Here is a 12,837-nt window from a genome sequence, read left to right as displayed (position 1 = left end):
AAGAAGATTAAAAAGAATATATATGTGCATACATACATATATACACACACATACACACATATGCAATGCATACATACAACATACACATAATGATGATACTAAAGATAGTATAAAATGACAATTTAGAAAAAGCCATTGGGCATGGAGTAAAATTTAAGGGGTTTTTATCAGTAATATGTGGTAATATATAAATATGTGGTAACATGTGGTAATATATAAAAAAAGAATAATATTGGCCAAATTATTGTCACTGGATCTTCTAAACAGGCATTAAAATCCAGTATGAGTCGAGCTCTACTTTGTTAATTGCTCTGTAACACTGTTTTCATTGAAACTAAATGAAGAAAAAAAGGGTTTCTAACACAACAGTTGAAACCATTTGAACACGTTCATTAAACATCCCCATTGTACTGCAGTGACAGCCAGAATTTCACAGATGGATTTGTCTAAATCTGGGCACATAAAAACAAAGCTATCTGCATGGCTGGAAAACTACTACAGAATGTGCATGAACAGATGAATTATACTATATACTATATACTTGTGGCTGTTGCTGCAAATCTACAAGCTACAGTGAATGACTGAGTCAAAAGGAATAATTTGACATTGTTGGAAATCAGCGTTGGGGAGCAGTTCACTACTTGTAGTTACTAATTAGCAGTAGTTGGATGGTACTTTACCTAAATTCAAATTTCATCTGCTTTCAGACAGCAGTTCACTACTTTAGGTCATGTAGTTTAGGTACACATTCATAGTAAAGATACTGTCATGATGTTTTTTTTTTTTACACACCTACACATTACTTATTGTCAGTTTAGATGTAACTCTGTGTAATAATATAAGAAGTTCTCATGATGTAGTTTGCATGCAGTTGAACTACTTTTTTAGAAAGTAGTTTTAGTTTGCTTAGCTAATTTGTTTTCGAGTAGTTAAGATGTAGTTTGCCTACTTTTCATTGTTTTGGTAAACTGCAGTTTCCAAAGTTTCTTTTTAGTTTTTGTTCTTCAGTTTTTGTGCAGATTAAACAAACGAGATGTAAAATCAGAGTGTCTGCAGGTTTCAACAGGTCAAATTTAAGACTTTTTAAGACATTTATGAACGCAATTAATTAGTCTCTTAAGGAAATCTTCCAATCCAAACCCCATAATGTAAGACATCTTGTCCTGTCTGCATTTGAAGGTCACTGGTGGTCAGTGGTTCCATGGTGTTGTTTTATAGTTGCTTAAGCGTGATCAGAAATGTCTACTGAAAACATTTAAAAGTGAGACTGAAGTTGATGCAACTTGATAAAAGTAACATTAACTTCATAATCAAGTTCATTTCTAAGACCAGTCAAAATTGTAGTTTTATTAGGGTTTGTTTCATATTATTAGACTTAAGACTTTGTAAAACTTTCTCAGCACTTGCAGAAACCAGTCAGTTAGTAAGGATGGAGTATTTCCCAAAATGTTGAACTATTCCTTTAAGAATAGAGGCACATCTTTACATTTTACAACTTTGAAAGTAATTCTTTGAGCCTGTTGTCTCCTCAGCTGCCTGTCCGGTCCTGTGCAGCGGTAACGGGCAGTACACCAGGGGGCGCTGTCAGTGCTACAGCGGCTGGAAAGGCACCGAGTGTGACGTTCCCGCCTCCCAGTGTATCGATCCTCAATGCGGTGGACACGGGCTGTGCGTGGCGGGTAACTGTGTGTGCAACACCGGGCACAAAGGACCCAACTGTGAACAAGGTAAACGGATAAAAAAACAAACAAAACAAAACAAAAAAAAAACCAACAACAACAACAGAGGGTCTTCACATTGGAGTGGAAGCAGCTAGATGCAACATATTTCTGTGTGAAGCTCCAGGGGAATCGACACAGTCCATTGGTGAAACAATCGCTGTTTTCAACTCCGCCGAGCGGATAATGCTCTGGATGTTGTTATTGATACCGTGTGTATAAATTAACTCCCTCTTAGTGTTCAGACCACACGAGGATACGAGCTGGAACAGATTGTGTGGTGCCCGTTGATGCAGTCACCTATTGGAGCGCTCCACAGTTGAAGACACCTGTTAAAATCGATCAGTCAATGGCATCTGTTCCTCCGTCTATTGAGAAAACGCTTTTTTCTCCTTTCTTGTCCACCTCCCCCTCCACTTCAGTGCATTTAACTTTATTGATCCCCATGCAGACAAAAAACAATTATCAGCTCAGATTTACATGTGCGGTTGACCTTACATATAAAAGGCTATTGAGTTCTCTAAATGAATATATTGCGGTTTTCTTTGAAGTAAAGTGATATGGCACGGAAACAAAGATTGCATTTGTAGTTCCAAGCTGGCATGTAAGAGCTCCTGTGTGATGAATTGTTGCAGGTAAATGATCAATACCAGTGTGCATGTATACATGGAAATGCACAGAGCAATCAGCTCCAGAGGAAGCACAATAACGCTCTTGCAAATTATCCCTTGTTAGTAATGGGATGATTGTGTTGGTCATAATTGCCAATTATTAACTTAGATCAGCAAGTTGATCTGCAAATTGTTAATAGTAATTGATTATATCTGTCTAGACACTAATTGTGCTCCTTTTCCTAGTGCCTATAATGGAACATAATTATGCTGTCAGTATATTGGAAGTACCCTATAATATACCGTGAGGAGCTAGTTGAACACAGGGTGGAAAATTACCACCAGCCACCACTAAACACTGCAAAATGTTCAGCTGTGGCTCACCAGCCATCATCTGGCACCAGAGCAATCCCACTCACTCGCAGAAAAAAAAAAAAAAAAATGATTTTGGCTGGTGGCAGAGTCAGAGTGGCTGGGGTAAATGAGTAGGTTTGATATCCTGTCTAGAAGTGGTAAACTAACATCGCTGTCGTCCTCGCTGTGTGTCATCAGTGGACTGTGTGGACCCGATGTGCTCCGGTCACGGAGCCTGTCATCACGGTGAGTGCCACTGCAACCCGGGCTGGGGAGGGATCAGCTGCGAGATCCTGAAGAGCACTTGTCCGGAGCAGTGCTCCAGTCACGGCACCTTCAACACCGACTCGGGGACCTGCGTCTGCGAGGCCAACTGGACGGGGTCCGACTGCTCCATAGGTCAGAGCATGTTTCACTCTCTTCTCATCACTTTAAGCTACTTTCTGTGGCCTTTAACAATTATTTTCATTATCGATCTGCTGATGATTTCTGGTCCACGAAATCTCAGAAAATTGTGAAAATTGCCCACTCACGCTTTTCTAAAGCCCAAATTGACATCTTTAAATTGCTTGTGTAGTTCCAAACAGGCATTAACAATCAAGTATGACAAAGAAAAGCAGCAAATCTTCACATATGAGAAGCTGGAATAGCTAATAGTTTTAATTTGAATCTTTTTAATTCAAAGAATTTATTGAAACAAGTAATCGATTAGCAAAAAAGACGCAGGTTATTTTTGCTTAAAGAGCTTCAGTTTTAGTTTTCACTCAATAAGACATAACAAGCAATCCTTTATATCAAATGAGACAAAAACTAGAAAGATCAATTAACTAGTATTAGACCCTTCATCAGACTTTATTAGAGGGTAATTAGCCACGCATTGTAATAGAACTGTACTGTAAGCTAAAATGTATTAGTTCCCACTATTAGATACTTATTAGACTTTATTTAAGGTTAATTGGGGACACATTACAACAGAGCTGTACTGGAAATTAAAGCGAAATCACATCTACCACCATGTAAAACAATATGTGAACCAACTTTACCAAGTAAGTGCTGTCTCATTTGATACAAAGTGCTGCTTGTGACATCTTATTAGTGTACCGTTGGGTTTATGGTGTCTGATTAGGGCATAACTACTCCTTAATAAATAAATATTATTTCTACTTTTTACTTTGGATACAAAGTATGTCTTGTTAGTGTACTGTAAAATAAAGTGCGACAGAGAGATGCGACATGCTTCATGTCTTTTTTGGATACTAATACTACAACCGAGGCCACCAGAGTTTTCAAAGTCTACACATTGGCTTTAAAAGAATTAAAGGACATTTTAATCTACTTAGAGTTGTAATCTGCATGGTCTTTTATTTAATTCATTCATTCACTCAACAAATCCTTGCAAACAGTGCAGTCAGTTCTATAGTTAAAATGTTTTTTGGGTAGTGTTTGAGTGTCTCTTTCTAATTGGCACTAAATTCTGTGTTTATTTCAAATAAACTCCCCCTTGCTGCGCTCAGACACAGCAGACACCAGGTGTCCACAACAGCAGATGCATAATCCGTTATTAACAGGTTGGAGGTTGAAATAAAATATCTATCTAGTACATTATGTCTACATGTGGGTGTTTTATTAAGGAATTTAAGGGATAATTATTCAGCTCCGGATTCTGTGGTATATGCTTTAATCTTTAAGGCTGTTTTTTTTAATAAAATAACAGTTTTAGGTCACTAATCATCTGTTTTTTAAATTTGAGTGACTATCCGAGAACAATTTGTTTCCATAAATTAATATGTCACATTTTAAAATGAAACTCTGAAGAATATGGACAGTCACATCAGTATCTTTCAGCTTTCCTCCATAGTTGCACATGAAGGAAACAAAATTATTCATTGAAAAGTCTGCATGTGCTGCAAAGATGATGAATGGCAGCCTGACTGACTGAAGTTTTTCATCTCATGAGCTATGCATGCATGTTTCAGTACTGTCAGCGCTGTGTTTTATGAGCTCTTTGTTTCATGTCTCTTATATCACCTTCAGTAAAGTTTTACTTTGGCGTGATGGGGTGAAATGACAATAGATATTTCACTAATGGGGACAATGAAAAGAAAGTATTTTTATGATTCGGAGGATGTGGATTTGTCCAAGTTGCATGTGAACGCACCACAAAGATAGTTGATCGTTGAGTCTCATTCGCAGGATATCAAATAGCGACATTATGGGTTTTTAAAATGTCCCTAGAACAGCAAAATAATGAGAAAAGAAGGAAATACATGCAGAGGGCAGAGTCTCTGCACCGTTTCATATCATGCCTATAACAACACAATTTTCATTACACGATTATTGTGGCTAAATGAATTCACAATAACAATATTATTGTGATAGCTATAGAAAACAAAAAAAAAACTGCTATCAGTCAAATTCACCAATAGTGTGGAAGCACTGCTGGGTCTTTCTGTTGGTTACATACTCTTTGAACACTTTCACGTATTTTCTGACTATTCTTCTAGCAAAGGGCTCAATAAAAAATTAAAAATGCAAGTCTCCTTCAAAACAATCCACGGCTCACTGTAAGGTTTGTACAAAATTAGAAGGCCTTTACTTTACATTGAAAATACTGTTAAAATGAACAACAGGTCTTTACAAATAAAGGCATTTTAATTCTGTGCAAACCTTACAGCATACCTTGGATTATTTTTTTAAAGGAGCCTTGCATTTTTATTTTTTATTTTTTTTATAGAGGCTGTTTCACTATGCAGACCCTCATCTTTAACTTTGTTTATTGTGTATTTTTTCTCTGTTTTGGCAAATGAATTACCATTAAAATGCAAGTGTAGAAAGGTGGAGGGAGCTGGATTATTTACACAATATTATCATATGTGCAGTATATTTGTGACATGATATCAATATTTCATTTTTTAAATATCAATATCTGTTAAAACAAACTTTTTAATGCAATTTGATGAATCTATCCACGTGAGAACAAATCCATGAAATGCCTTTTGCATGACACAAACACTGCCTCAAAAAGTCCAAGGTCTTTTCCAAGTAGGAGGAAGAACTTGAACTGACAACAGGTTAACAAAGCCAAAACAAAAGCTTTCAAGGGTATGAGGAGACAGATGTTGACATCTGATAGCCAGGAGTCGCTCATGCTTGGAGAGTGTTGGATAACAAAAGGAGAGACTGAGAGCCAACCGCCGACTGAACTGCTGTGCCTGTTTAGTTCATGTATTCTGTTGTTTACTACAGCGTGTTCATCAGAGCAGGTTTTGCTAGTCCAGTGTGTAAGATTTGTTGGGATTAATTGGCAGAATACGGCAGAAATGGAACATAAGTTTCACAAGTATGTTTTAATTATTGTGTGATAACCTGAAAATAAGAATTGTGTTGTCACTGTGTTAGAATGAAGCATTTATATCAACAGAGGGTGTGGATCCTCTTCCACAGAGGTTGCGTTGTTGCACTGCCATGTTTCTACAGTAGCCCAGAATGGACAAAGCTCAAGCTTATTATTGTTAACTAAAAGGTTAAAACTAAAACCAGGTGTGAAAAAATATTTTAGGCAACAAAAATCAAAACCAAACCTAAGAAAAAACAAAACTATCTGAAATGATGTTGTATACTTGTCAATCAAACTAAAAGAAAGTCAAAATATACAGCAAATGTCTTTTGTAGTCTCTGTCAATCTGGTTATATTTGTATTTGCATAGGTTTTGTGAGATGGAGATGTTTACATGAGTGTGAGTCAGTTGTGAGTGTTTATATTGTAATGTCTATTCTGAACTCCTTAACTCTTGTCCCTGACAAAGAAAGTTAAAAAAAAAAATAGTTTTGGAACTATTAAAATTAAACTTAACTTTTTTTAAATAATAATAAACAAACTGAAACAAGTAAACCTACGCTGGCAATTAACTGAAACTAAACTGAATTGTAAACAAAAATAAAAACTAATGAAAAATACAAACTCTGTAACAACTCAGCTCTAGATATAACCTGGATGCAACCTTTGGCGTTTTCTACAGACTGGTCCTTTAAATAAAGTTACAAGCACTGATATTGATCATGAAGCATTGTGCAACAGTTGTTAGAAGTTTTGATTTGCTTGCAGCTTGATAGTTTGAACCCAACTGAACTCATTACAAAAATGCAACAGCCTCATTATGTTTTGGACTGTGGGTGTGATCACAACCTTAAAGTTAATCAGCACTTGAAGCACATGTTGGCTTGAAACAGAACATATGTTAACAACAAAGCTTTGGCTCTGCATGTTACTCTTGTGTGGGAAAAACATATGTTCTTTTTATAAATTTAACACAAATGTTTTTTGTTTTTTTTAAGTAAAATACTAGATTTGTTCAGAACCTTTTCCAAACAAATGCAAGTGTATTTCGTAGCAGCTTCAGGTTTTATAGAGGTGAGGAGACAATTGTGTATTCCCAGCTGCTTGCGAACAGAGCTTCTTCATTTGTTACCAGCTTTGTATTCAGAGGGTCTGCATTTCGACACAGGTAGGTGACATGTTAGTTCAGAAGGCTGGCCCCTCCCATCTGTTATCTGTGCATGAGCTTCAGGTGATTTATGCGCTCTTTCCTCCATCAGAATAGACTCATTCTCTGTGTTAAACCCCCGAGAGAAATACAATGGCCAGACTGAGTCGTGCAATTAAAAGCAGAAGTTGCGGTTTGTTTCTGTCAGGGTAAAACCCTGTCGTTTGTGTTTCTCTTGGCTGAAATTCTGTTAAAAGTTAAATCATAAGAAGGCTGGATGGCGAGTTTGAGATGACAGATTGGTGTTCAGACCTTTTAAAGGATCAGTGTGTGTGGGATTTAAAGGCATCTAGAGCCCTTTTTACACTCAACAAAAAAAACTCTAACAAACCACTAACATCTGACTTTTGTTTTCAATGGAAAACATTCCAGGGTCAAATGATTTTGCAGTGTTCACGGGTATTTCTCACCTCAAGCTCCAACTGGCACCGGTGGAAACATGACACCCAGGTGAACACGCTGATTTTCACCCCTCTTTGGCAGAGGCAGTGAAGACTCGCCACCTCCATCTGTAACTGCTGCGACTCTTTTGATCCTTTTTCATAAACATGTGCCGCTTAGCTTGACTCGGTGTGACTTGGCGTATCAGAGAGTTTGCACCCACTTGAAGGTGTGTATTTACTGGTGAAGCGTTCATCTTAAGTCCAGCGGCTGAATGGTGCATAAGCATCGTACTTCCTATAAATTCTTCAGAATAAAAGTCCTCCATTATGTTGTTATCTAAAAGCTTTTATAATGAAGCAGCACAATCAAAAAATGTTGGGTTTTCATCAGCAGTAACTTAACATGACTCCATAATAATTACAATAAAGTAAAATAAAACACATACCTGAAAGTACAAACAGGGACAGAGGAGAAAAAACTAAACTTAAAACCACAGAGATTCAGTTAGAAGCTGCAAAACTACTGAGAGCTAAACATACAGAGAGATGATTAAAACCTCTGTCTATTTGCTCTCCTGCAGAGACAGAGCTGAGTGTCAGCTTTCCAGCACTCAAAAAAAAAAAAAACAGAAAGGTTATTGGAAACAAGAATAGGGTCAGTCGCCTCTTCTTAGTGGGTTTAGATGCGTTAAAAAAAAAACCAAACACGTACAATATACAACACTTTGTCTCTTCCTTCCTTTCCAAGTGTGTAGGAGAACCTACGGTGGCTGTGAAACCTGCGACAAACACAAAAGGCCATATCTACACTTTAGTTTGTCCATACCGTGGAAACATGATGGTGCAACATGGCAACCTCTGTGTGAAACGACCTGCACCCTCTTTAGATTTAAGGCAGAACTGCAATGATAGTGAATGGAAGTTTAAAAATATACATGTTACATGAGTCTAAATGTGTGTGGATTTGGTTATACAGATAGTTCAGAGATACATTCACACATATATTCATGAATTGAGCAAAAGTAAGCAAGGGGGGGAGGTGCGGTTGCCTATTTCCAGGATTTGTCTAATGGGGGAGGCCCACTTCCTCCTAAACCTTGGGTATAAAAGGCTCATTCTAAAGTAACAAAAATACAGTGATTCTCATTTTCAGGTGATTATACTCTAATTAAAACATATTTCTGAATATCATTTTCCATTTCTGCTATATTCTGCCAATAACTCCCCATAAATTTGACACAGTGGACCTTTAGAGCAGCATGCAGTCACTTTGGTCGATATCTAAGAAGAAATAATTATTGTTTTGGTGAACAGGGCTTTTTTTCTCTTTTGTGTCTGACTTTATTTTCTTTCTTTTTTTTTAATGAGAGGTAATTTGTTATTCTGTTAAAGTTTTCAAAATCCCAGACACAATGGTCTCACTCAGCAATACACCTCAGGAATGTCAATAAAGGAACTGACGAGTCTAGCCTCGGCGCAGTCCAAAACTTGGGGAGTTTACCCACCTGGGTGGGTGGAGGATTCCTTCTTAATTAATGCTGCGATTCTTCTTCAATTAAATAAACTTTAATTAACAAGCGAGTAGCATGGATCGACCGCCCACAACCCCTATCCAGCTCAAGTCAGGGGCATGTTAAAGGCAGATAAACACTTTTGCGCTAATGAAAAATTGATTGCATAGATTCTATGGGAAGGAGGTTTCCCTTTGGAATCGAATGACTCCCCTCCAGAGGCATGCTTAATATTCTACAGTGTCGGCTCGACTTAATCAGAACCATCCAAGGTCTCTCAATCGAAGAAAAACTCTATTCAGAGAGCTGGAAACAGATGGCTAAAAGAGCCTCAGTGAAGGGGAGTGTGGGTAAAGCAGTGGGGGTAGATTGGCTTTAAAAAAATTACATCATGAACAAAATGAGCAGATATTTAATCCATGACTTGTTACATTCTGGGCAGCAGAATTATGTCTCTTAGCTAATTTGCTTTCCCTGCAGCCTTCACCAAGTTTTTAAAAAGTCTCAAACTTTTTCGGTTATGGGGCTGTATAAATTTCCTGGAGCATCTCGTCATTTGAAATTTAAGGGTATACTTGAGCTACTTTCCTCTTGCGGCACACTGACGGCTATTGTCACAGCGGAAAGCTTTATGGCTCCTCTGCTCAACAGCTTTGATCGAAGCTCTCGGTTCCAGTAAATGGACATTTCTTATTCTCTCACAAGAGCAGGCGCAGCTTGTTGAGCGTTAGCTTTAGCCTGCTACAGGCCGACTTACCTACCACCCATGGATTCAATCTTTTGAATTTTTACTTTTTCTGAAGATAACACGGATTTATAACAGCTTCTCTGCTGTTTCTGATGCTCCGCGCTTGTAGAAAACATGTTGATCTAACATCTCTGAGTCCAGACATAAGAACCTGCTTAAATCCGTAACCCTCGCCTCAGTCTGCCAAGCCTCCATGCAAATGAGCTTCCAGGATATGTAAAAACCTGAAAAGTGGTTGTTTTGGGAGGATTTTGGATGCACAAAGTAATTATTGCGCTTTACAGCTCTTGTGCGCTGCCTTTAGACATTTTGAGCGATGACAGGTTTTGTTTCATTTTAGGGCGCCTGCACTCACGGAGAAATAAAGTAGCCTGTAATATTTATGGGAGGCTTTGAAAAAGCAGAGTTAAAGTGGCTGCAGCCACAAAAATGACAATAATAACCTGTGTCGCTCTCACATGAGGGTGGAAAAAATGTCTTTTCTATTATTCCACTGTAATTATTCAGAGAAATACTTATATATTGTGTGATAAGCTTTGATGTCATTTCAGATGGAGAAAAGTGGTTGTTAGACTGATTGGACTCGTTTGTTGATAAGCTAATTAAAGTCCTCCAGATCTGGTTGCCGAGTAAAATTTTACATAAAATAGATGTAAACTGAATCAGATATCATCCATCTGCCATCATAAGGACACATAACAATGCACAGTGTGTTTCTCTTTGATGTTCCCTTTAAACTTTTATCTCTTCAATGTGCCTTCCACCATTCACTCATTACGTCTGAATTGGTTTTAATGCAGGCCGACAGTGCTGCGTTGCTGTGCTGCATTGTGGAGAACATGGTTTACGGATTAAATGTCAAGCACCGAGAATCCAAGGGATTTTATTATGGCTGGAACTCATAAAAATAATAACACGATATATCAAGATTAATTTCATACTTCTTAGAGGGTGATTTATCCTCTTTTTTTGGCCTTCTCAACTATTCATTGTGTATTTTGGCAGCCAAATAAAAGTCAGTAGGGGATTCTGTTTCAGTGCTCTGACATGTGACGTGTCAACCATGCATCCTACTTTATACACATTTAAAAAAGATTTGTGTACATGATGAATATGTTGGGATACATAAAGCACAGGGGAAAGCAGTAAAATCCCTTTATTTTTCCATGTAAAATAATACTTTAAATTTCTGATGGGACTTAAATTTAATGTAGACTAATAAGACATAACAAGCTGTATCAAATTAGAAAAACTAGAGCTAATGTTATTTATTAGAAACTTACTGATACACTAATAAGATGTAACAGACCATACTTTATAAGACAGTATAAGACCATTTATTAGACCCTTATTAGACTCTATTAGAGGGTAAATAAAGACACATTAGAACACAACTATGTTGTAACCTAAAGTGTATTTCCCACCGTTAAACCCTTAACTTTATTAGTGGGTAATTGGAGACTCTAATAAAGTCTAATGAGAGTCTAACAGTAGGAGATCATATACTTTACAGTATAATACAGTTTACAGTACAGTTCTTTTGTGGTGTGTCCATAACTGCCCCTCTAAATGAGGGTCAAATAAAGGGTCTTATACTGTCTAATAAGGAATGTATTTCTAGTTTTTGTCTAATTTGATACAAAGAACTGCTTTTATGTCTTATTAGTGAACTGTAAAACAAAGTGCAACAAAAAATTCCTTTACTAGATGGCAGTAATTTAGAGCTTTTGTTAGATGGAATATTATCAGTCTTTCCAGCTATTTTTGCCTTCACAATTTCAGGACTTTCTCCCAACACATTTTTCAGGAACAGTGCTGAAAACGTGTCTTGTTTACAGTTAAGCTTACTGGCCCACTTTAACCGCTGGAGCCGACGCCTCTCAGCAAACATCAGAGCATTTTTCAGCAGTGGCAGATGCATCTACACAGAATACAAAAATACACCAGAGCAGAAGAAAAAAGGGCCTCTTCACAGAACAGAAGCTACATGTCTCCATGGATTTTTCTTTTTTTTTTACGACAGAGGTGTGCGTGGTGGACTGTGGTCCCCACGGCTCATGCATCGGTGGCGTGTGTCAGTGCGAGGAAGGCTGGACAGGACCAGAATGCGAGCAGAGGGACTGTCACCCACGCTGCATCGACCACGGAGTCTGCCGAGAGGGCAAGTGTGACTGCCACCAGGGCTGGACGGGTGAACACTGCACCATCGGTGAGCCACGGTGACACATACAGCACTGTACACCTACACACACTTGACAGAAGGGCACGAACTACAGAGGAAATTCGTTTATGGACAGGCTTAAAAGGGCAACTTTGGAGTGTGAATGTCAGTATTTTCAGAGTAGTTTCAAGCAGATGATGACACACTTCTGGTGCTGCCTGTCTACTCCAGACAAGTACCTTTGCGTGACACACTTGTGATAAGTACTGCACTTTTTGATGATATTTTCAGTGTTTATGTGTTTATTTCTTGTGGTTCAATTTCCAGAGATCACTGAAAAACAAACATTGTGTCCATGATCTTCATCCTTAGATACAATTATTATTCAAGTACTGTACTTTTTGTCGTAATTGTACTTATACTCCTTCACCAGATTTCAAGGGAAATATTATACTTTTTCATTCAGTAGAATTAATCTGCAATGAGTATTTTACATCCAAATCATATGAGCAGCTTATAAAATATGTTGCATTTTCATAGATTATAATGACCTCCACCTCCACCACACTCCAATATGCAATAAAACACTTTATGTGATTTCATCAGTGATAATAATTGAATAATAAATCTAATAATATGATCATCTTAAAGGGATAGTTAGGATTTTTTTGAAAAGGGGCTGCATGAGGTACTTATCCATAGTCAGTGTGTTACCAACAGCAGATTGCAGGATCCCAGTTTGGTTCTGGCCTGGAGGCTAAGCAGTGTTCTGCTGTGGAACAGTGTTAGCCACCTAATGAAAAGCCC

At 37.8% G+C, this 12,837-nt stretch overlaps 1 protein-coding gene across 6 annotated transcripts in view; it reads left to right on the top strand.

Moving 5' to 3' along the window:
• LOC146327214 (teneurin-3) overlaps nt 1-12,837 on the top strand; it is a 234,377-nt gene that overhangs the window by 154,142 nt on the left and 67,398 nt on the right. For all 6 annotated transcript variants that reach the window (XM_084719713.1, XM_084719712.1, XM_084719711.1 and 3 more), the window contains 3 exons: nt 1,533-1,727; nt 2,882-3,082; nt 11,893-12,078. In XM_084719713.1, coding sequence (XP_084575839.1) covers nt 1,533-1,727; nt 2,882-3,082; nt 11,893-12,078 — 582 coding nt within the window. The remainder of the gene's footprint in view (nt 1-1,532; nt 1,728-2,881; nt 3,083-11,892; nt 12,079-12,837) is intronic.

Source organism: Lutjanus erythropterus, chromosome 5 (genome assembly GCF_056507025.1).
Source record: "Lutjanus erythropterus isolate fLutEry1 chromosome 5, fLutEry1.hap2, whole genome shotgun sequence".
Lineage (NCBI taxonomy): Eukaryota > Metazoa > Chordata > Actinopteri > Lutjaniformes > Lutjanidae > Lutjanus > Lutjanus erythropterus.
Note: the sequence above shows the minus strand (reverse complement) of the source record. Positions and strands in the feature narration are given on the sequence as shown.